Raw genomic sequence first — 25,794 nt, 5'->3', positions numbered from 1 at the left:
TTCCTTCTTTTTTCCTCTAATCTTGTCTTCATGCTTTATTTCGTTAAGTTGATCTTCAATCTCTCATATCCTTTCTTCCACTTGATCAATTTGGCTATTGATACTTGTGTATGCTTCACGAAGTTCTTGTGCTGTGTTTTTCAGCTCCATCAGGTCATGGTCATTTATGTTCTTCTCTAAACTTGTTATTCTCATTAGCAATTTCTCTAACCTTTTATCAAGGTTCTTAGTTTCCTTGCATTGGGTTAAAGCTTGCTCCTTTAGCTCGGAGGAGTTTGTTATTACCCACCTTCTGAAGCCTACTTCTGTCAATTCATCAAACTCATTCTCTGTCCAGTTTTGTTCCCTTGCTGGTGAGGAGTTGCAATCCTTTGGAGGAGAAGAGGCATTCTGGTTTTTGGAATTTTCAGCCTTTTGGCACTGGTTTTTCCTCATCTTCGTGTATTTATTTACCTTTGATCTTTGTTGTTGGTGACCTTCTGATGGAGTTTTTGCGTGGTCTTCCTTTTTGTTGATGTTGATGCTATTGCTTTCTGTTTGTTAGTTTTCCTTCTAACAGTCAGGCTCCTCTTCTGCAGGTCTGCTGGAGTTTGCTGGGAGTCCACTCTAGACCCTGTTTGCCTGGGTATCACCAGTGAAGGCTGCAGAACAGCAAAGACTGCTGCCTGCTCCTTCCTCTGGAAGCTTCATCCCAGAGGGGCACCTGCCAGATGTCGACTGGAGCTCTCCTGTGTGAGATGTCTGTTGACCCCTGCTGGGAGGTGTCTCCCTGTCAGGAGGCACAGGGATCAGGGACCCACTTGAGGAGGCAGTCTGTCCCCTAGCAGAGTTTGAGCACTGTGCTGGGAGATCCACTGCTCTCTTCAGAGCTGGCAAGCAGGAATATTTAAGTCTGCTGAAGCTGTGCCCACAGCCACACCTTCCCCCAGGTGCTCTGTCCCAGGGAAATTAGAGTTTTATGTGTAAGCCCCAGACTGAGGCTACTGCCTGTCTTTCAGAGATGCCCTGCCCAGAGAGGAAGAATCTAGAGAGGCAGTCTGGCTATAGCTGCTTTGTAGTGCTGCGGTGGGCTCCACTCAGTCTGAACTTCCTGGTGGCTTTGTTTACACCGTGTGGGGAAAACTGCCTACTCACGCCTCAGTAATGGTGGACGCCCCTTCCCCCACCATGCTGGAGCATCCCAGGTTGACTTCAGACTGCTGTGCTGTCAGCGAGAATTTCCAGCCGGTGGATCTTAGTTTCATGGGCTCTGTGGGGGTAGGATCCACTGAGCTAGGCCACTTTGGCTCCCTGGCTTCAGCCCCCTTTCCGGGGGAGTGAATGGTTCTGTCTTGCTGGTGTTCCAGGTACCACTGAGGTACCAAAAAAAAAAAAAAATTCCTGCAGCTAGCTCGGTATCTGCCCAAACAGCCACCCAGTTTTGTGCTTGAAACCCTGGGCCCTTGTGGTGTAGGTACCCGAGGGAATCTCCTGGTCTGTGGGTTGTGAAGACCTTGGGAAAAGTGTAGTATCTGGGCCAGATATCTCTGTCCCTCATGGCAAGTCCCTCACAGCTCCTCTTGGCTAGGGGAGGGAGTTCTCTGACCCCTTGCACTTCTGGGTGAGGCGAAACCCCACCTGGCTTCACCTCACCCTCCATAGGCTGCACCCACTGTCTAACCTGTCCCAGTGAGATGCACCAGGTACCTCAGTTGGAAATGCAGAAATCACCCTTCTGCGTTGGTCTTGCTAGATGCTGCAGACCAGAGCTGTTTCTATTCAACCATCTTGCCTGGGAATCCTCATGTTTTTGTTCTTATAAACAATGCTTTATTGAACACTTTCCTTCATAATTCCTTAGGCATATGTGGAAGAATTTCTTGAAAGTATACATTTGAAGTCCTGAGTTATAGACTAACTATATTATTATTATATATTACTAAATTATTCCTTAAAGTGTACCAAGTTACCATCCTATTGTGTCCGGAATTGGTGGGTTCTTGGTCTCACTGACTTCAAGAATGAAGCCGCGGACCCTCGCGGTGAGTGTTACAGCTCTTAAGGTGGCGCGTCTGCAGTTTGTTCCTTCTGATGTTCGGATGTGTTCGGAGTTTCTTCCTTCTGGTGGGTTCGTAGTATTGCTGGCTCAGGAGTGAAGCTGCAGACCTTTGCGGTGAGTGTTACAGCTCTTAAGGCAGCGTGTCTGGAGTTGTTCGTTCCTCTTGGTGGGCTCGTGGGCTCGCTGGGTTCAGGAGTGAAGCTACAGATCTTCGCGGTGAGTGTTACAGCTCATAAAAGCGCGGACCCAAAGAGTGAGCAGTAGCAAGATTTATTGCAAAGAGCGAAAGAACAAAGCTTCCACAGTGTGGAAGGGGACCCGAGCAGGTTGCCAATGCTGGCTCGGGCAGCCTGCTTTTATTCTCTTATCTGGCCCCACCCACATCCTGCTTATTGGTAGAGCCAAGTGGCCTGTTTTGACACGGCGCTGATTGGTGCGTTTACACTCCCTGAACTAGACATAAAGTTCTCCAAGGCCCCACCAGAGCAGGTAGATACAGAGTGTCGATTGGTGCACTCACAGACCTTGAGCTAAATACAGAGTGCTGATTGGTGTGTTTACAATCCCTGAGCTAGATATAAAGACTCTCCACATCCTCACCAGCCTCAGGAGCCCAGCTGGCTTCACCTAGTGGATCCCGCACCGGGGCTGCAGGTGGAGCTGCCTGCCAGTCCCGTGCCATGCGCTCGCACTCCTCAGCCCTTGGGTGGTCGATGGGACTGGGCGCTGTGGAGCAGGGGGCAGCGCTCGTCGGGGAGGCTAGGACTGCACAGGAGCCCACTGAGGCGGGAGAAGGCTCAGGCATGGCAGGCTGCAGTCCCGAGGCCTGCCCCGCGGGAAGGCAGCTAAGGCCCGGCGAGAAATAGAGTGCAGCGCCAGTGGGCTGGCACTGCTGGGGGACCCAGTATACCCTCCACAGCCGCTGGCCCGGGTGCTAAGTCTTTCATTGCCCTGGGCCAGCAGGGCCGGCTGGCTGCTCCAAGTGTAGGGCCCACCAAGCTCACGCCCACCCGGAACTCCAGCTGGCCCGCACTCGCCGCACACAACCCCGGTTCCTGCTCGCATCTCTCCCTCCACACCTCCCTGCAAGCTGAGGCAGTGGGCTCCGGCCTTGGCCAGCCCAGAAAGGGGCTCCCACAGTGCAGCGGTGGGCTGAAGGGCTCCTCAAGTGCTACCAAAGTGGGAGCCCAGGCAGAGGAGGCACCGAGAGCGAGCGAAGGCTGTGAGGACTGCCAGCACGGTGTCACCTCTCACTATGAGCAGTATATGAGAATTCTTATCTTCCCATACAAATTTTTATATTGTCAGACTTTTTAATTTTAGCCAACCTGATGAAGATGAAATCGTAACTAATTATTTTTCAATTTGTATTTCCGTGAACACCAGTAAGATCGAACTTTTCATCGTTCATTTGCCATTTAGCCCTCTTCTATGAATTTCTTTTAAAAAAGGAAGACTTGACATTAACGATTGAAGTCCCCTTATTCATTCAGTGTGAGTCTCTACTCTGTGGCAGGCACTGTCTGGACTCTGGAGATCTAGCAGGGAACAAAGCAAAGTCTCACAAGTAAAACAGGTTTTTTTAAAAGAAAATCTAGCAAGATGGTAAAGAGTGATGCTTTTGATCTTTTAGGGTTCTATTAACTAGAACCCTAAAGGCCAAGAAAAAAGCAATAAGTGCCAAGGACCTTTCCATCCTACAGCCAGATGCTAGACCTTCCTGGGAAGGACTTGCTAAGAGATTGAGGCCACTGCCAGCATGAGCAGCCATCCACGTGCCACCCATGAAAGGAACTGCTAAAGGCTGAGAGAAGCATTTCTCCCTGGAAAGTTGTTCAGGTTCTGGGCATCCCACTAGTATGTTTATGAAGCTGGATGCTGTGGGAACGGATGCCATTGCTCAACACAGTGTGTAGCATGGGAAGAGAGAAGAGAGTGGAGTACAGAGCTTTCTGGAACCAGCACTGAAGGAGTAGACAGAGGTGGATAAGCCTGAAAAAGAAGACAGACGACTGGTCAAAGCAGTGAGCAGGGAACCAGAGGACAAAGGTGTCACAGAAACCAAGAGAGGACAAGATTTCCAGAATAGTGGTAAAAAGCCACAGGTTTTAGAATCATTCTGACCCAAGCAGGAATCCTGGTTCAGCCTTTAACTAACCATGTAACTTCACTTCTCCAAACCTCAATTTGTTTGTCTTAAAATGTGGTTAATAATGCATGTCTCATGTTGTTTTAGATGCTAATGAAAGTTGAGATAATAAAGTTGCTTTGCATTATGTCTAAAATACTTTTAAAAAATGAATTGTTTTATAAATTAGAAGGAAATGATCAGATGTATTAAATGTACTAGAACAGGAATTGGCAAACTTTTTCTATAAGAGTTTTAGGCTGTATATTTCATGAATCCTTCATTGCGCTCCATTCTATTATATATGCATTTTTCATGTTAAACTGCAGTTAAACTCTTCCCCTATCCTTCCCCTATCCCCTAAATTAACTTTGCGAAGTTGGAATGTAGTCTTTTCCCCCTTCGGCTATGCGTTAATTGAGGCTTTTTTTTTTCACCGTGACTTTATAATTTCTAGTATACAATATTTCTACTCCCCGTATCTTTGCTCTGCACAGTCACCTTGCCCCTCCCCCACCACCTAAGAAAAAAAGATGGTCATATGGTCATGCCAACAGGTGAAGTGTATAAGGTGTCTGCGTATTTTGTGTAACTTCAGAGTTAGATTGAAATTACCAGGCACAGGTGTAGTCTTGTCATTTTGTTTACACATAGGGGAAAACAATTCCATTTATTAAACGTTTTATGTAACTGCACCACCCAAGTTTTGCCAAGCTGAAAACTTGGACCTTTTCTATGTAGTGACTTTTTAGTTATAGTTTTCATAACCTGGAGATTAGGCTGTTGTTTCTGCATGATGTATGTAGTGTCTCATAACTGGAGTTTGCTTTAGTTTTATAGTATCTGTACTCCTTGGATTTTTCAAGAGTTATTTTATAAACAGGTGATGTATTTCTCATTGAAAACACAATTTAAAAAAACAACCAATCTCAAAAAAAAAAAAAAAAAAAGAATTTTAGGCTCTGAGGACCATACAGTCTCCATCTCAAAACTCTGCCATTGAAGTGTGAAAGCAGCCATAGGCAATATGAGTATGGCTGCATTCCAATAAAACTTTATTTACAAAAACAGGTGGCTGGTAGATTAGGCCCACAGGGTGTAGTTTGCCAACCTCTGAACTAGAAAAATACATTTAACAGTAGCCTTTCACTTCTAATGTGTTTGGTCAAGTAAAATAGGGACTGAACTGTGTTTACTGGATTTGAGACTTAGGAGGTCACTTATTGAAAAGCTTTGCAGGAGAAGTTGCTAGGTAGTGATAAGTACAGAAACCTGATCTAGGCCTGGACAAATGAAAGAGAGGTAAAGATGTGGACACCAGAAGGGTAGATGCTTATTTCAAGGAACTTGACTTTAGATGGAAGGAGAATGTGTAATTAAGAAGGGGTATCAGGTTCAGAGAACATATATTTTATGCTTCACTTTTTGTTTTTGTTTTCACCTGAGAGATACTTGAGCGTATTTATGGGCCACCAGGAAGAAGCCAATATGGAGGGCAAGAGTAAAGATGCAGGAAAAGGGCCTTTTAAAAAAATATCAAAAACAAAACAAAGGAAATAACCTATGAAACAAGGTGTCACCTGACCTTTTTAGCAGCAGTACACCTTAGGTATTGGGATAACATGTTGAAGAAGGAATAGTATCACTTGCAGACTCTTGGGAAACTTTATTAAGCTCAAGGTAGTATCTGGTAACATGGAAACTGACAATATAAAGTAGCATTGCTGCCCCTAGTAAAGGAGTAGTACTAGCTTGAAAAGGTTAAGCTCTTCTCTACATTTTGTTATTTTCCTAATCAGTGTCCCTGTTACCATTAAATCTGTAAATATAATAACCAATAGATTCTTAAGAAAGACAGAAAGAACACATTTGCAGATTCATTCATTTCTAAAACAAATGTTTTCTGAGCAGCCACCATGAACTATACTCTTGTAGATGAGTACAGTGGTAACAAAGCCCTTGCACTCTTAGAGCTTACATGCTATTGGTCATGAATTCCAATTTGGACACATTTGTGTTCAGAAGTCTCATCTAGTGATCTTCCTGTGCCTTCTTCAAAACTTGAAGTGTCCGACATTCATTCACTCTACCAGCACATCTACAAATGAATCTGGGTACCCCAATACCTTGGCACCAAGAGTAATACTTAGATTTCTACAAGTCTCTAATGCCTAGTACAAATAGATACAATATATACAAAATCAAAATTACAGATAAGGGAAAGAAAAAGACCCCAGTTCTGTGACTACACAGGTATTACAGAAGAAAATGGAAGTCAACTCCATCAATAATTTTTTCCAGATTCTGTCCTAAATGTTTTATATTTATTATCTCATTTAATATACACATTAACTCTGAGGTTTTAGACACAAGGCAGTGGAGTCTGGGAAAGATTAGGCAACTTACTGGTAAGGGATAGATTCTGTACACTTTACCACTCTGCTGCACTGCCTCTCGCCTTACTCAGCCCCACTTAAGAAAGTACACGGTGTCAGAATTCTCTAAAACAGTATCCTAGGGGATAAAGGGAAGGGGAATAAGGTGAAGGTGTATATGAAATACCTGCTGAATTCAGACTTGACCTCTCAAGGTGAATACCCATGTATAAAACTCACCTCAATTCCATTTGAATACCTTTTTAAGCCTAACCTAACTAAGAAGGCACAGGTGGGTTCAACATACTATATTTCATTAATTCTAAGATGAACATTTTTAACATTTTAAGCCTCAAAAATCAAGACGTATCTTACCATCAATTAATAGTGTTATAGAACTGAATCATAATTTTATTGGCAACAATTTTTTCTTTCTTACAATTGATGGTGTTTCTGACTCTATGAAATAGAAAGTAGATACCTTTGTGGGTGTAGGGGTTGGGGGTGTAGGAGTTGGAAGTTGAAAGAGTTCCTGCCTTATAACTTTAGTTTTTTTCAGGGAGGGTGGACTGTAGGCCATCTGTTAGGGTGGAGGTGAATGGACACTGACACATTTGAGGAAGAAGGGTAAGATGCTTTATTTTTGTCTTCCCTATACTACCCCTCTCCTGTCCTCTATCAATTTACGTGTCTTAGGACTTTGACCTCCTTAAGAATCTGCACTAATGTGTTTACTGTGGTGTTCCCAGTGCTTTGCACACTTTATCATTTAGCACATGATACATTATCATGAAGTATTTGCATTAATGATGAATGAACATGTGAAGGAAGAAAGTTTGGAAGAGCAGGTGTGGAGAGTAGAAGACGGAATTAACTAGAAACATTAATAAGGATTACCCAGGAGGTGGTTGCCCCATTTGAGATTCAAGTCTTCACCGTTGGATGATTCTTTCTTTCAATAGTTATTGCCATTTCATATATGAGAGTAAGAACCCTAGTGATTGAATTGATCCAGATTTGGGGATTTTTAGGGTGAGCTTGATAGAGTGGCAAAAGGCTGAGGATGTGGAGAGTATAGAGAAGAAAACAAATTATCTAATGTTGCTAGAATGCATATGTACTTGTTGACCTAGAATATATACTTATAGTTTTCATTGTTTCAAAACTACATCCAGCTTGTTTTTGCATCATTTCAAACGCTTGACTGTGTCCTGTTTTATATTCTTGACTAGAATGCCTTTAGTAACTGCTGTCTAGTGAATTTATTTTATTTTTTGAAATTATTTTTTTAATTTGGTTTTTGTAGATTTAGAGGGTAAAAATGCAATTTTGTTACATGGCTATTTTGCAAAGTATGAGCTTTTAGTGTAACTATCACCCAAATAGTGTACATTGTACCTGTTAGGTAGTTTCTCATCCCTCACCTCCTCCCACCCTCCTGAGAAGTCTCCACTGTCTATTATTCCATGCTCAATGTCCATGTGTACACATTATTTAGTTCCCACTTACGAATGAGAATATATAGTGTTTGATTTCTGTTTCTGAGTTATTCAGTGAATTAATTTTAATAACCTTCTTTCTCTCAAAATAATATATGGATGAGAAAATTCTGAAAGTAGAATTTCTATAAAATAGAAATTTAATATGTATAAAATAACCAATATTTGTGTTAAATTCATAATAAAAGCCATACTTTTTCTGCCTCGCAAGTCAGATACAGACAGCCGTGTCATCTCAGTAACAAACTACAAACAGGGAACTTATGTGGAGAGTTTAATGTTGTGATGAAAGGAAATACAACAGTTAACCTGGTGCTAATTTAAAAATGAATATTGCTGTTACTGTCCACAATCAGGCACATTTGATAAACTATAAAAACAACTAAATTAATGTAATGAATTGAATAGTTTGTATTATTATTGAGGAAAAATACTACACTCAGATCAGCTAAAGATGTACATTTTTCAATAGCTGAATTCAGAGTACTTCACAATATTTGTTTTGAATAATGTGGAAAAACTTAAATTTGTCAATTCAAGTTAACTCAGTCAGTTTTTAGTTTGGGGCATGTTCTTTGTGTTAAGGATTCAGTCCCAGTCAGGGTTCTCCCCTTGTGCCTCCTACTTCTCCCCATGTGTAATATAGATTATCTGAAGAGACTTGTCATCTAGGTACCAGGAGGGGGACATTCAGTCCTGGTATTGTTCACTGTCTTTTCTAGACTCCAGCTTAGATAGGCAGCTGCTGTGAGGTACCTCAGAAGACGCTTCTGCCTTGACTCTGGGGGTCGTCATGACCCGTATGTTCTGGAACAGAGCTACTCAAACTGTGGTCTGTGGACCAGCAACATCAGCATCCCATCTTGCCTGTGAGAGTGTGGGAAATGCATGTTCTCAGGACATACCCTGGACCTAGCGAATCAGAATGTCTGGGAGCAGTGCTCAGGAATCTGCATTTTAACAAGCTCTGTGGATGACTCTTATACACCCTAACATTTGAGAAGCTTTGTTCTAGAAGATTTTCTAACATCCACCTGAGCAATCATGATGAAATTTTTGTTTTAATGAGTGGTAATTATGGTTACAGATAAACAAAAGGTTCATTGGGCACAGTGAGTATAATGATGGAATGTTGACCTTGTGAGAATAGAGTGGCTGTTGTAGAAAAGGAGGAGGGTTGGGTGGCCATAGGGCATGATAAAAGCAGAAGGTACCTGGGGTCATGGAATTGATAATAAAGAGAATTGGGAATGAACTGAAGGACGAACATGTTTTAGAAGCTTGTCATTATAAGGGGTTACTATTTGCTTTTGGGCTAAGTCTAATTTTGGTTCTCTTAAAAAGCCAAAAGGAGGAAATTTACGGACATTTAGAGGGTTAGGTAAGTTCTTCACCTAGAACAATATTAAACAGCTTCTAGATATTACCTGTACTGGTATGAGATTTCTTTTCTGATGTCTGAGCAGATCTGGATCTTCTTCCTCATCCCCCAAATGCACACACACCCAAACACCGTTTTTTGTGTCTGCATAGATTTGCTTGAATAGGGTCGGGGGAGTGATCTGACCTCTTTATTACCTCGACTGAGCAGCAATGATCGACAGTGTTGATTTAGTTACAAATAATTATTTCCTTTGGGGTAGCTCAGTGAGCAGATGCTTCTTTTAGAGGCCATTGGTGGGAGTGTTAAACAACAAGCTGGCCCAATTTTTCAAAGAAAGATTTCTTATAGAAACTTTATAAGCATTACATAATCTGTTCTTGCAATGTGCAGAAGAGTTCCTTTTGGAAAATGACAGTCAGACCTTAGTGTGGCTTAGGAACAAAAGACAGTAATCTCACAAGAGAGGGAAAATGTAATAGATTGCTACAGAGACAGACAGTCCTCCTTGGGCTTCTTGTGCTCCCAGACATCTTGCTACATGAGCCACACGTGTAAGGCCCTGATCATTCTTTATGTGGGCCATTTTTCAGGGTTCTGGTGAGCAACCTTGAAGAATGAGTTACTGTTTCCCTTCAGGACCAAGAGCAGGTTTAGCAGATTTGCTTACTACTTGCTGTAGAAGTGGTAGATCATCTAAGCTCAGCGTTCTTTCCTGTAACACAATCCACTGTGAATGCAAGTGTCCTTGGGCCCTCTGCATTGCCCCTGTGGCAATGTGGGACAAAGGAGAACCAGTGTAAATGTCCTGGTGATTATGCTGCTTTGCTATGCTGTAAGTAACATAAGTCTTCTGTCTCTAACCCAGGAATCTCATGTCTTCTGCCAGCATCCATGATACAGTAAGAGATTACTTTATTAGTTTGTATGTAAACTAAAATCAAATTACAAATCCGACCATTGTATGGTGAACATTAGAGAGCTTTGGGTCTCTTAAAAGGAATTTGTTCAAGAGTTTCCTGCAGTAGGATGTTAGGAAGAGAGCAAAGGCTAGAGGCGGTAGTAGTATTTAGGATCAGGAAATTGCAGAGTAAATAAAAGTATTTGAGGGGATGTTTCATGTCATAGGTAAGTATACACATACACATATACCTGTTATGGGGACAGTAGCCCAAATTGGTTTAAATAAGAAAGGACAGTGTTTCTTTTCTAATAACTCTATTAACCTTGCGTTTAGGTGAGTATCAGTTGTTCTGAGGAGTAATAAATAGTGCCACAGTATATCCCCGTAATCTGTGCAAATGGCCCAAGCAGTCAGATGACATACTTTACTGCCTAGGTGGACGAGGCTTGTTTCCTTTGTGGTGGCAATGACATTTGCCACTTATTAAACTTTTTTTCCCTTCTCAATGTATCTTTAGGCCAAAGTCTCTAACAGTTGCTTTTCCATGTCACTGAAGGATGCAAAAATCTGGGGTAAAGAATGTTCAAGTGAAAGAAGGAGTTAGTAGGACAGGGGTGTGGAAGGCAGCTGGTGAGAGAGATGGTCCAAGGTAGAGGATTATACAGGTGTCATATATGTTATTGTCCTCATCCAGCTGTTTTCCCACCCCTGGATTTGTTGGATGACTCCTCGAACAGTGAAGGTAGAAACACATTCCACAACCATGTGAATTCCAACTTCGGAGAAAGGTGAGCTACAGAACAGTTCTAATATAAACTGATGTCATGAGATTCTAGAGTCTGCTGTCATCACATTCTGTGTTATTGCCATGTTAACTCCACATGCAGCTTGAGCATTCAGTCTTCTGACCTGTTCCACCTATACAGGGCATTTTATGGCTTAAGGATGATGGCCTAGAAGGGAAGGGAGAGACTTACTTTGGATTAAATTTACAATGGGAAAGTGCTTAAGGTAAGCCTTAGAAAAAAAACTTCAACATGTGCTAAAAGAACATTGAAAATATTCATAAACCAAGCTTTAGTGCTCTCCTTTGTTTCCCATAATAACTGGATATCCTGGACTGTCCGGATATTCACTTGAAACATTCTCCCCAGAGAGATTGTTCTTCATCCATGGTTAATATTTTAAAATGCAATTAGTCAACAGAATATAAGTTTATTCTCCTTAACTCCTTTAAATACAGTAGTTAGTAGTCTCCAACAGATATTGTGGTTTATTACCTTTAAAACCAGTTCTATCTTTTCCTTTGGGAATCTTTTTGTTCTGGTATCCTTGCATATGTTTCCCCTGATCTATCTTTCTACCTGCTTCCCTGATTTTTTCAACTTCTCTTCTCAAGGTTTAATAGAGTGGGTAGGTATTGTGTAGTTAGAGATAACCTCTTAGACTCCTGCATTCTTTTGGGTACATCTATGTGACCATTAACTTAAGCTCCCCTATTCTTATTCCCTGCTGTTTCCATATTAGTATGGAAACAATACCAATTGGTGGACACCAAAAGGTGGATATTATTCTTCAGGAGGCTTGGCAGGTCTCCACTCTGCTCCCTATTTTTTTTCATTTGACCCTTTTCTCACTCTTAGCTGCTGCAAAGAGGACCAGAGCTTCCAACGATGTTCTCCGGAAGATCAAGTTAGTACAGATGCCCAGCATCGTGGAGCCTCTTCTATTTCACAACCAAGTATATATCTTGGTCATAAAACATCTTATTCCCCTGTAACACGTAAAGTCAGTTCAGCCAAAGAAAGTAGAAGGTTATTATCTGTATCAAGTCCATCTTTCTCTGAAAGAAGATGTTCTTTATTTGTTGGATTTCAAAAAAGAAATGCTTTCCCTTACTGGCAACAAAGTAGAGCTAACTTTGATTCTGAAGAAGACACAAGCTTCACTGATTTAAAATCTTCCTCAGACCATTTTGGTAGCTTTATGTCCCGCAGAAGACGTTTCTCATCCCGTAAACTAAGTATAGTTTCCTATTACAAGAGTGCCATTTTTTTTGATCCTCAAGCAAGTGGCCAGAATGTGTTTAATCTAAGTGAAATCAAAATCTTTTCTAAAACTTCAAGTAATACTGATGCTAAAAAACATATAACTATCTCTGCTCCTGAATATAACACTCAAAATTTTAAGAATTTTGAAACAAACACTTCTCCAGCCTTTGGGAACATTATTGATACAGCCTCCTATCAACAAAGCACATCATCCTTCTTTTCTCTTGCAAGTGATATTTCCTCTCCCAATCAACAAAATGGAATTGCCACTGATATTCAACAAAGGGGCCAATTACGTAAAGATTTAAAAGATTTCCTTCATCCTGGTCCTGAAAGTTACAGCACAGATCATTCTCCAATCATGATTCCACAGCATCCCTCTCAAAGTGGAACTTTCCCATTCCTCCATAAAGCTGGATTTTCTTCATCTTATAAAAATTCTGGTTGCTTTATCCCACCTCAAAGCGAATTAACTTCAGGCCCGTTTGAAGATGAAGACTTTGCTGTCTTGTTTCAAGATGAAGACAGATCTTCACCTATTGAAATTCCTAAAATAAGGTCACCTCAGACTTTACCCTCTCTTAGAAGGGCACCTCAAATAGTTTTCCCACCAGTCACTTTCATAGTCTGTAGAATTCATTTCTCATAACTCCCCTTTCCTCACCAAGCTTCACTGCATTTTCTGAAAAAGATTCCTACATTGCAGTATAAATTTAATTGCTGTAGTTTTGAAAGTTAGTTTACTGATGTTATTGGAGTATGGAAGTCAAAGACGATTTTGTTTCAAGCTTTTTTCAGATTTACTGCTTAAAGATAGGCTAATCTCAGATTTCTGAGTGACTATTATAATACTTTTGTGGTCTGAAAATAACGTCAAGCCTTGATGTATGGACTTTCTAAAAGTAATACGTTCTTTGAGAGTTTAGTATCCCCTTTTATCATACGCTAATCATTAGAAATAGTATTCTTACATAATCTCTAGAGCTATATTTATCAATTCACACATTTTCATATATATCAGCCTTGCTAGCTATATTTCTCATGCCTGATGTTCCACTGACAGATAATGTTTTTATTAACACAAGAATCAAATTAGAAGTTAAAAATATTATAGCGGAATATGTAGAATATTTAGAAACCAGATATTTTAACTAAGTAATTTTAATACACATTCATGTATGTGCAAATCTGGGCATTCAAGGAATTCTAAAATTAGGAAAAAGTATGTATATTAGTCTCCCAAAATTTTATTTTTAAAAATGAATATTTTTCATTTTTTTCCCATTGTATTAACAAAGACTATTATAAAGTATTTATCAAAGTAGCTAATGAATAAAAATGCATGTAAGCAATTGAAAACATTTAAGTTAGAATACAATTAGATTTTGTAGAGGAAAGGAATTTGCATTATTTCTAATTATCCTAATGTCCCCCAAATTTATATCATGGGGCTAAGATGTTATTTTTACTTTTGTGGTTTTCTCTTCTTCTTAGCATGTGTCTTAAAAAAAAAAAAGGTCTTTTGATTTTAATTTTTTAAAATTGTGATAAATATAACATAAAATTTACCATCTTAACCATTTTAAAATGTGTGTTTCAGCGACATTAAGTACATTCACATTGATTTACAGCCATCACCACCATCCGTTTCCACAACTCTTTTCATCTTGCAAAACTGAAACTCTCCACCCATTAAATAAGAACTCTCTACTCCTCTCTCTCCCTCCTAGCCCTTGTCAACCATCACTCTACTTCATGTCTATGATTTTGGCTACTCCAAGTACCTCATATAAGTGGAATCGTATGGTATTTTGTGACCAGCTTATTTCACTTAGCATAGTATATAATGTCCTCAAGGTTCATCCATGTTACAGCATATGTCAGAATGTCCTTCCTTTTTAAGGCTGAATAATATTCCACTCTATGTATATATCACATTTTGCATATCCTTTATCCATCAGTGGACAATTTGGGTCACTTCCATGTTTAACTATTGTGAATAATGCACTATCTATGAACACATGCATGCAACTGTCTGTTCGAAACCTTGCTTTCAATTCTTTTGAGTATATATCCAGAAGTGGAATTACTGGATCCTATGGTAATTATATTTTAATTTTTTGAGGAACTACCATATTGTTTTCCATAGTGGCTGCACCATTTTACATTTGCACCAGGAGTGTAGAAAGATTCCAGTTTCTCCACTACCTTGCCAACACTTATTATTTTGTTTTGTTTTTTGTTATAGTAGCCATCCTAATGGGTATGAGGTGGTATCTCATTGTGGTTTTTATTTGAATATCCCTAATGATTAGTGGCATTGAACATCTTTTCATGTGACTGCTGCCCATTTGTATATCTTCTTTGGAGAAATGCCAATTCAAGTCCCTTGACCCTTTTTTTTAAATCAGGTTGTTTGTTTTTTTGTTGATTTGTAGGAGTTCTTTATATATTTTGGATATTAACCCTTTAAAAAAGATATAATTTGCAAATATTTTCTCCCAATGTGTGGGTTGCCTTTTTACTCTGTTGATTATGTCCTTTGATCCATAGAAGTTTTAGGTTTTGAGATAGTCTAGTTTATCAATTTTTTCTTTTATTGCCTATCCTTTTAGTGTCATATCCAATAAATCATTGCCAAATCCACTGTTGTGAAGCTTTTGCATTATGTTTTCTTTTAAGAGTTTTATAGCTTTAGGTTTTATATTTAGGTCTTTGATGCATTTTGAGTTAATTTTTGTGTGTGATATTAAGTAATGGTCTTACTTCATTCTTTTATATGTGGATATCCGGTTTTCTCAACACCATTTGTTGAAGAGATTACCCTTTCTCCATTGAATGGTCTTGGAACCTTTGTCAAAAGTCATGTGATCATATATGTGTGGTTGACTTCTGGGCTTTCCATTTTCCTTCACCAGCCTATACATCTGTCTTTACACCACACTGTACCATACTGTTTTGGTTACTATAGCTTTGTAGTAAGTTTGAAAATCAGGAGGTGTGAGACCTCCAACTTTGTTTTTATTTTTCAAGATTATTTTGGCCATTTGGGGTGTCTTGGAATTCCAAATGAATTTCAGGATAGATTTTTCTATTTCTACAAAAAATATCATTGGAATTTTCAGAGGGATTGCATTGCATCTGTAGATTATTTTGGGTAGGATTGACATCTTAACATAATAAACTTTCAAATCCACAAACATGGGATGTCTTTCTATTTGTATCTTATTTAAATTCTTTCAACAATGTTTTGTAGTTTTCAGTGTAGGTTTTTCATCTCCTTAGTTAAGTTTATTTCTAAGTATTTTACATTTTTGATGCAATTATAAGTGAAATTATTTTTATAATTCTTTCCAGATAGCTCACTGTTAATGCATAGAAATACACCTGATTTTTGTATGTTGATTTTATATCCTGCAACTTTGCTGAATTTTATTAATTCTTATTTTGTGTATGTGTGTGAAATATTTAGGGTTTTTTTCCTACCTAAAGATTGTGTTGTCTGTGATCAGAGGATAATTTTGCTTCTTCCTTTCTAATTTGGATGCCTTTATTTCGTCATCTTGCCTAGTTGCACTGGCTAGGACTTTTAGTACTATGTTGAATAGAAGTGATAAAGAGCACCCTTGTCTTGTTCCTAATCTTAATAAGAAAGCTTTCAGCCTTTCACCATTGAATATGATGTTAGCTGTGGACTTTTCATATATGGCCTTTAATATGTCAAAGCAGTTAATTTTTATTCCTAGTTTGTTGAGTGTTTTTATCATAAAAAGGTGATAAATTTTGTCAAATGCTTTTTCTGCATCAATGGAGATGATCATGGGTTGTTTTTCCCTTCATTTTGTTTATGTGGTATTGATATGGTTTGGCTGTGTCCCCACCCAAATCTCAACTTGAATTGTATCTCCCAGAATTCCCACATGTTGTGGGAGGGACCCAGGGGGAGGTAATTGAATCATGGGGGCCGATCTTTCCTGTGCAATTCTTGTGATAATGAATAAGTCTCAAGAGATCTGATGGAGTTATCAGGAGTTTTCCACTTATGCTTCTTCCTCATTTTCTCTTGATGCCACCATATAAGAAGTGTCTTTCACCTCCTGCCATGATTCTGAGGCCTCCCCAGCTACGCAGACCTGTAAGTCCAATTAAACCTCTTTTTTCTTCCCAGTCTCGGGTATGTCTTTGTCAGCAGCATAAAAACAAACTAATACAGGTATATTACATTGGCTGATTTTTACATTGAACTTCCTTGCATTCCTGGAATAAATTCCATCTGGTTGTGATGTATAATCCTTCTAATGGGTTGTCGAATTCTGTTTGCTGGTATTTCATTGAGAACTTTTTTGTCAGTATTCATCAGGGATCAGGTCTTTAGTTTTCTTTACTGGTAGTGTCTTTGTTTAGCTTTGATATCAGGGTAATGCTGACCTCACAGAATGAGCTTGGGAGTGTTTCTTCCTCTTCAGTGTTTTGGAAGAGTTTGAGGAAGACTATTGTTAATTGTTCTTCAGATGTTCTTCAAGTTATATGACATCACTGTCAAATGCCACCAAATATTTGGGCTTTCACTTTTGGGGAGGTTTTTAATTACTTTTTACTAGTTATAGATCTATTCAGATTTTCTATTTATTCCTGATTCAGACTTAGTAGTTTGTGTGTTTCCAGGAATTTTTTCATTTCATCTAGGTTAATCAATTCGCTGGCATACAATTCTTCATATTACTCTTATAATCCTTTTTATTTCTATAAAATCAGTAATGTCCCCTCTTTCATTTCTGATTGTATTTATTTAGTCTCCTTTTTTTGTGGTCCAGCTAAAGGTTTATCAATTTTGTTGATCATTCTGAAGGACAAACTTGGTTTCATTGATTTCCTCTATTGTTTTTCTGTTCTCTAATATGTTTATTTCTGATTTAATCTCTCTTATTCCTCTCTTCTGCTAGCTTTGGGGTTAGTTTGTTCTTTGCTTAGTTTCTTAATATTTCGATTTAGGTTGTTGATTTGGGACATTTCCTTCTTTTTTTTCTTGTTTTTTATTTTTTATCATACTTTAAGTTCTGGGATACATGTGCAGAAGTGCAGATTTGTTACATAGGTAGACATGTGCCATGGTGGTTTGCTGCACCCATCAACCCATTATCTACGTTAGGTATTTGTCCTAATGCTACCCCTCCCCTTGCTCCCCACCCCTGACAGCCCCCAGTGTGTGATGTTCCCCTCCCTATGTCCATGTGTTCTCATTGTTCAACTCCCACTTATGAGTGAGAACATGCAGTGTTTGGTTTTCTGTTCCTGTGCTAGTTTGCTGAGAATGGTGGTTTCCAGCTTCATCCATGTCCCTGCAAAGGACATGAACTCATTCTTTTTTATGGTTGCATAGTATTCCATGGTGTCTATGTGCCACATTTTCTTTATCCAGTCTATCACTCATGGGCATTTGAGTTGGTTCCAAGTCTTTGCTGTTGTGAATAGTGCTGTAATAAACATACAGGTGCATGTATTTTTATAGTAGGATGATTTATAATCCTTTGGGTATATATCCCATTAATGGGATTGCTGGGTCAAATGGTATTTCTAGTTCCAGATCCTTGAGGAATTACCACACTGTCTTCCACAATGGTTGAACTAATTTACACTCCCACCAACAGTGTAAAAGCTTTCCTATTTCTCCACATCCTCTCCAGCATCTGTTGTTTCTGACTTTTTAATTATTGCCATTCTAACTGGCATGAGATGGTATCTCATTGTGGTTTTGATTTGCATTTCTCTAATGACCAGTGATGACGAGCTTTTTTTCATATGTTTGTTGGCTGCTTTTAAGAAGTGTCTGTTCATATCCTTCACCCACTTTTTGATAGGGTTGTTTGGTTTTTTCTTGTAAATTTATTTAAGTTCCTTGTAGATTCTTGATATTAGCCCTTTGTCAGATGGATAGATTGCAGACATTTTCTGCCATTCTGTAGGTTGCCTGTTCACTCTGATGATAGTTTCTTTTGCTGTGCAGAAGCTCTGTAGTTTAATTAGATCCAATTTGTCTATTTTTACTTTTGTTGCAATTGCTTTTGGTGTTTTAGTCATGAAGTCTTTGCCCATGCCTATGTCCTGAATGGTATTGCCTAGGTTTTCTTCTAGGGTTTTTATGGCTTTAGGTTTAAACATTTAAGTCTTTGATCCTTCTTGAGTTGATTTTTGTATAAAGTGTAAGGAAGGGGTCCAGTTTCAGTTATCTGCATATGGCTAGCCAGTTTTCCCAATACCATTTATTAAATAGGGAATCCTTTCCCCTTGTTTGTTTTTGTCAGGTTTGTCAAAGATCAGATGGTTGTAGATGTATGGTGTTATTTTTGAGGCCTCTGTTCTATTCCATTGGTCTATATATCTGTTTTGGTACCAGTACTATGCTGTTTTGGTTACTGTAGCCTTGTAGTATACTTTGAAGTCAGGTAGTGTGATGCCTCCAGCTTTGTTCTTTTTGTTTAGGATTGTCTTGACTATATGGGCTCTTTTTTGGTTTCATATGAAATTTAAAGTAGTTTTTTTCTAATTCTGTGAAGAAAGTCAATGGTAGCTTGATGGGAATAGCATTGAATCTATAAATTATTTGGGGCAGTATGGCCATTTTCACAATACTGATTCTTTGTATCCATGAGTATGGAATGTTTTTCCATTTGTTGGTATACTCTCTTACTTCCTTGAGAAGTGGTTTGTAGTTCTTCTTGAAGAAGTCCTTCACATTCCCTCTAAGTTGTATTCCTAGGTATTTTATTCTATTTGTAGCAATTGTGAATGGGAGTTCACTCATGATTTAGCTCTCTATTATTGGTTTATAGGAATGCTTGTGATTTTTGCACATTTATTTTTTATCCTGAGATTTTGCTGAAGTTGCTTATCAGCTTAAGGAGTTTTTGGGCTGAGATGATAGGGTTTTCTAAATATACAATTATGATATCTGCAAACAGAGACAATTTGACTTCCTCTCTTTGTATTTGAGTACGCTTTATTTATTTATCTTGCCTGATTTTCCTGGCCAGAACTTCCAATACTGTGTTGAATGGGAGTGGTGAGAGAGGACATCCTTGTCTTGTGCTGGGTTTCAAAGGGAATGCTTCCAGCTTTTGCCCATTCAGTATGATATTGGCTGTGGGTTTGTCATAAATAGCTCTTATTATTTTCAGATATGTTCCCTCAATACCTAGTTTATTGAGTGTTTTTAGCATGAAGCTGTGTTGAATTTTATCGAAGGCCTTTTCTGCATCTATTGAGATAATCAATAGATTATCTCATTGGTCTCATTTGTCATTGATTCTGTTTATGTGATGGATTACGTTTATTGATTTGCATGTGTTGAACCAGCCTCACATCCTTGGGATGAAGCTGACTTGATTGTGGTGGATAGCTATTTGATGTGCTGCTGGATTTGGTTTGCCAGTATTTTATTGAGGATTTTTGCATCAATCTTTATCGGGGATATTGGCCTGAAATTTTCTTTTTTTGTTGTGTCTCTGCCAGGTTTTGGTATCAGGATGATGCTGGCCTCAAAATGAGTTAGGGAGAAGTCCCTCTTTTTCTGTTGTTTGGAATAGTTTCAGAAGGAATGGTACCAGCTCCACTTTGTACCTCTGGTAGAATTCGGCTGTGAATCTGTCTGGACCTGGGCTTTTTATGGTTGGTAGGCTATTAATTACTGCCTCAATTTCAGAACTTGTTATTGGTCTATTCAGGGATTTGACTTCTTCCTGGTTTAGTCTTGGGAGGGTGTATGTGTCCAGGAATTTATCCATTTCTTGTAGATTTTCTAGTTTGTTTGCATAGAGGTGTTTATAGTACTCTCTGATGGTAGTTTGTATTTCTGTGGGATCAGTGGTAATATCCCTTTTATCATTTTTCATTGTGTCTATTTGATTCTTCTCTCTTTTCTTCTTTATTAATCTGGCTAGCAATCTATTTTGTTGATCTTTTCAAAAAACCAGCTCCTGGATTCATTGATTTTTTGAAGGGTTTTTCGTGTCTCTATCCCCTTCAGTTCTGCTCAGATCTTAGTTATTTCTCATCTTCTGCTAGGTTTTGAATTTGTTTGCTCTTGCTGCTCTAGTTCTTTTAATTGTGATGTTAGGGTGTCAATTTTAGATCTTTTCTGCTTTCTCCTGTGGGCATTTAGTGCTATAAATTTTTCCCTCTAATCACTGCTTTAGCTGTGTCCCAGAGATTCTGTTATGTTGTATCTTTGTTCTCATTGGTTTCAAAGAACTTATTTATGCCTTAATTTTGTTATTTACCCAGTAGTCATTCAGGAGCACGTTTTTCCATTTCCATGTAGTTGTGCAGTTTTGAGTGAGTTTCTTAATCTTGAGTTCTAATTTGATTGCACTGTGGTCTGAGAGACTTATGATTTCTGTTCTTTTACATTTGCTGAGGAGTATATTACTTCCAATTATGTGGTCAGTTTTTGAATATGTGCTATGTGGTGCTGAGAAGAATGTATATTCTGTTGATTTGGGGTGGAGAGTTCTGTAGATGTCTATTAGGTCCTCTTGATCCAGAGCTGAATTCAAGTCCTGAATATCCTTGTTAATTTTCTGTCTCGTTCATCTGTCTAATATTGACAATGGGGTTTTAAAGTCTCCCACTATTAATGTGTGGGAGTGTAAGTCTCTTTGTAGGTCTCTAAGACCTTGCTTTATGAATCTGGGTGCTTCTGTATTGGGTGCATATATATTTAGAATAGTTAGCTCTTCTTGTTGCACTAATCCCCTTACCATTTGTAATGACCTTGATTTTTTTATTTTGTTGGTTTAAAGTCTGTTTTATCAGAGACTAGGATTGCAACCCCTGCTTTTTTTTGCTTTCCATTTGCTTGATAAATATTCCTCCATCCCATTATTTTGAGCCTATGTGTCTTTGCACGTGATATGGGTCTCCTGAATACAGCACACCAATGGGTCTTGACTCTTTATCCAATTTGCCAGTCTATGTCTTTTAATTGGGTAATTCAGTTGATTTACATTTGAGGTTAATATGTGTCTTTTAATTGGGGCACTCAGCCCACTTACATTTAAGGTTAATATTGTTATATGTGAATTTGATCCTGTCATCATGATTCCAGCTGGTTATTTTGCACATTAGTTGATGCAGTTTTTTCATAGTGACATTGGTCTGTGTATTTTGGTATGTTTTTGCAGTGGCTGGTACTGGTTTTTCCTTTCCATATTTAATGCTTCCTTCAGGAACTCTTGTAAGGCAGGCCTGGTGGTTACCAAATCACTCAGCACTTGCTTGTCTGTAAAGGATTTTATTTCTCCTTCACTTATGAAGCTTAGTTTGGCTCAATATGAAATTCCAGGTTGAAAATTCTTTTTTATGAATATTGAATATTGGCCCCCACTCTTTTCTGGCTTGTAGGGTTTCTGCAGAGAGATCTCCGGTTAGTCTGATGGGCTTCCCTTTGTTGGTAACCTGACCTTTCTCTCTGGCTGCCCTTAACATTTTTTGTTTGTTTCAAGCTTGGTGAATGTGATGATTATGTGTCTTGGGGTTGCTCTTCTCGAGGAGTATCTTTGTGGTGTTCTCTGTATTTTCTGAATTTGAGTGTTGGCCTGTCTTGCTATGTTGGGGAAGTTCTCCTGGATAATATCCTGAAGAGTGTTTTCCAACTTGGTTCCATTCTCCCCATCACTTTCACGTACACCAATCAAATGTAGGTTTGCTCTTTTCACATAGTCCCATATTTCTTGGAAGCTTTGTTTGTTCCTTTGCATTCTTTTTTCTCTAATCTTGTCTTTACGATTTATTTCATTAAGTTAATCTGTAATATCTGATATCCTTTCTTTTGCTTGATTGATATGGTTATTGATACTTGTGTATGCTTCATGAAGTTCTTGTGCTGTGTTTTTCAACTCCATCAGGTCATTTATGTTCTTCCCTAAACTGGTTATTCTAGTAATTCCTCTAATCTTTTATCAAGGTTCTTAGCTTCCTTGCATTGGGTTAGGACATGCTCCTTTAGCTCAGAGAAGTTTGTTATTACCCACCTTCTGAAGCCTACTTCTGTCAATTCGTCAAAGTCATTCTCCATCCAGCTTTGTTTCCTTGCTGGCAAGGAGTTGTGATCCTTTGGAGGAGAAGAGGCATTCTGGATTTTGGAATTTTCAGCATTTTTGCACTGGTTTTTCCTCATCTTCGTAGATTTATCTACCTTTGATCTTTGATGGTGAAGACCTTAGGATGGGTTTTGTGTGGGTGTCCTTTTTGTTGATTTTGATGTTTTTGCTTTCTGTTTGTTAGTTTTCCTTCTAACAGTCAGCTCCGTCTTTTGTAGGTCTGCTGCAGTTTGCTGGGAGTCCACTCCAGACACTGTTTGCCTGGGTATCACCAGCAGAGGCTGCAGAACAGCAAAGATTGCTGCCTCCTCCTTCCTCTGGAAGCTTTGTCCCAGAGGGCCACCCACCAGATGCTGACTGGAGCTCTCCTGTATGAGGTGTCTGTCAACCTCTGCTGGGAGATGTCTCCTCGTCAGGAGGCACAAGGGTCAGGGACCCACTTGAGGAGGCAATCTGTCCCTTAGCAGAGCTCGAGTGCTGTGGTGGGAGATCTGCTGCTCTCTTCAGAGCCAGCAGGCAGGAACGTTTAAGTCTGCTGAAGCTGTGCCCACAGCCACCCCTTCCCCCAGGTGCTCTGTCCCAGGGTGATGGGAGTTTTATCTATAAGCCCCTGACTGGGGCTGCTGCCTTTCTTTCAGAGATTTCCTGCCCAGAGAGGAGGAATCTAGAGAGGCAGTCTGGCTACAGTGGCTTTGCTGCACTGCAGTGGGCTCCACCCAGTCCGAACTTCTGGTGGCTATGTTTACACTGTGTGGGGAAAACCGCCTGCTCAAGCCTCAGTAATGGTGGACGCCCCTCCCCCACCAAGCTCAAATGTCCCAGGTAGACTTCAGACTGCTGTGCTGGCAGCAAGAATTTCCAGCCAGTGGATCTTAGCTTGCTGGGCTCCATGGGGGTGGGATCCCCTGAGCAAGAACACCTGACTCCCTGGCTTTTGCCTCCTTTCCCAGGGAGTGAACAGTTCTGTGTTTCTGGGGTTCACACCCCAGGTGTGACTGGGGTACAAAAAAAAAAAACACTTCTGCAGCTACCTCAGTGTCTGCTCAAACGGCTGCCCAATTTTGTGCTTGAAACCCAGGGCCCTTTTGGTGTAGGCACCCGAGGGAATCTCCTGGTATGTGGGTTGCAAAAAACATAGGAAAAGCGTAGCATCTGGGCTGGATAGCACGGTCCCTCATGGCACAGTCCCTCATGGCTTCCCTTGGCTAGAGGAGGGAGTTCCCCAACCCCTTGCACTTCCTGGGTGAGGCAACACCCCACCCTCTTCGGCTCGCCCTCTGTGGGCTGCATCCACTGTCTAACCAGTCACAATGAGATGAACTGGGTACCTCAAATGGAAATGCAGAAATTAGCCGCCTTCTGTGTTGGTCTCGCTGGGAGCTGCCGACTGGAGCTGTTCCTAGTCAGCCATCTTGCCTGGAACCACAGAAGCATCTTTTTTCAAATCTAGGGCTCCGTGAAACATTTTGAAAACAGTCGATCTGTGGTTAATAGTTGGCAGTTAAGCCTGAGCTTCTCCAGGTGCTTCTGTTACTATACCCTTGAGTTTATTAATTTGGCTTCATACACGTGAGTTTCTTTGGTTGAGTCCGTTGTACAAAAATCTACCTTCTTTTAATGTAAGCATTTCCAAGTATAAATTTTCCTCCTATCACCTCTTTTGCTACATCCCATACGTTTTTGGTATGTTATGTTTTCATTTTCATTTGACCCAAGATGTTTTCTTATTTGCCTTGTGATTGCATCTTTGGCCTATTGGTTGTTTAAAAGTATGTTTTTTAATTCTCACATATTTATGGATTTTCCAGTTTTTCTTCTGCTGATTTCTAGTTTCATTTTTATTGTGATCCAGAAAATATGCTTTGTATAATTTCTATATTTGTAAATTAAGACTTATTTTGTGGCCTGATATATTATCTAGTTGGAGAATATTCCACATGCATTTGAGACGAATGTGTATTCTGTTATTATTGGGTGGCATGGTCTATAAATGTTGTTAGGTCCTACAGGTTTATAGGTCTATAGTGATGTTTAAGTCCTCTATTTCCTTACTAATCATCTGCCTGGTTGTTTTATCCATTATTAAAATTGGGTCATTGAATTCATTTACTATTACTTTATTATTAAAATAATGGTATTACTATGCTATTATTATTTTACTTTTACTATTATTGTGTTGCTATCTATTTCTTTCTTCAATTCTGTCAGTGTTTGCTTCATATATTTAGGAAGGATGATGTTGAGTGCATTTAGTGTTATTGTTATATCTTCTTGGTAATTGGCTCTTTTATTATGTCATGCCTTTCTTTGTGTCTTGTACAATTTTTGACTTTTAAAGTCTATTTTATCTAATAGTATTGCCACTCCCATTCTCTTTTGTTTACTGTTTTCATGAAATATGTTTTTCTGTCCTTTCACATTCAACATATGTGTGTTTTTAGATCAAAAAATTAGTCTCTTTTGGACAGCATATAGTTAAATCCCAATTTTTAAAATCCATTCTGCCAATATATCTTTTGATTGAGGAATTTAATCCCATTTATATTTGAAGTCATTACAGATAGGAAAGGACTTATTATTTCATTTTGTTATTGGTTTTGTATATGCCGTAGATTTTTTTGTCCCTCATTTTCTCCATTGCTACCTCTCTTTGTGTTTAGTTTTTTCTTTTTAGTGATCTATTTTGATTTCCTTTTACATATATTCTATACATATTTTTTGTGGTTGCCATGGGGATTATTCATAGCATCCTAAAGTTACAACAACATATTTTAAATTCATACCAACTTAATTTTAATTGCATACAAAAATTCTACTCCTTTCCAGCTCTACCACCCATGTATTTTGTTGTTATTACAAATTATGTCTTTATGTTGTATTATCATTAATCTAGAGTCATTAATATAGATTCATAATTACTTTTTGCTTTTCTTTTTAGATGATGTAAAAGAATAAAAGGTGGAGTTATGAACCAAACTTACAATAATTCTGTTATATTTGCCCATGTCTTTACCTTTACTAGAGAATATTATACTTTTGTATGGTTCAAGTTACTGTCTAAGGTCCTTTTTGTTTCAACTTGAGGGACTCCTTTTAGCATTTATTGTAGGGAAATTCTAGTGATAATGAACTTCTTCAGCTTTTATTTAGAAATATTTTAATTTCTCCCTCATTTTTGAAGGACAATTTTGCTGTTTATAGAAATCTCAGGTAGCAGGTTTCTCTTTTCTTTCAGCACTTTAAATATATCATCCCACTGCCTTCTGATTTGCAAGGTTTCTGCTGAGAAATCTGCTGATAATTTTATTGAGGAATCCTTAA

At 39.0% G+C, this 25,794-nt stretch overlaps 1 protein-coding gene across 24 annotated transcripts in view; it reads left to right on the top strand.

Moving 5' to 3' along the window:
* RMDN2 (regulator of microtubule dynamics 2) overlaps positions 1-25,794 on the top strand; it is a 142,287-nt gene that overhangs the window by 17,809 nt on the left and 98,684 nt on the right. For 4 of the 24 annotated variants that reach the window (XR_008522172.2, XR_008522171.2, XM_054547662.2 and 1 more), the window contains exons 1-2: positions 11,154-11,336; positions 11,969-12,934. The exons of 12 other annotated variants lie outside the window; for them this stretch is intronic. Coding sequence is in view for 8 of the 12 variants with exons in the window: in XM_054547662.2 (XP_054403637.1) it covers positions 11,320-11,336; positions 11,969-12,934 (983 nt within the window). In the remaining 4 variants the exon portion in view is untranslated. Of the gene's footprint in view, positions 1-11,140; positions 11,337-11,968; positions 12,935-25,794 lie in introns of those variants that run through there. 8 more of the 24 variants (XR_008522173.2, XM_054547663.2, XR_008522174.2 and 5 more) reach the window with 6 other exon arrangements.

Source organism: Pongo abelii, chromosome 12 (assembly GCF_028885655.2).
Source record: "Pongo abelii isolate AG06213 chromosome 12, NHGRI_mPonAbe1-v2.0_pri, whole genome shotgun sequence".
Taxonomy (NCBI): Eukaryota; Metazoa; Chordata; class Mammalia; order Primates; family Hominidae; genus Pongo; species Pongo abelii.
This window is presented reverse-complemented; position numbering and strand designations above follow the sequence as displayed.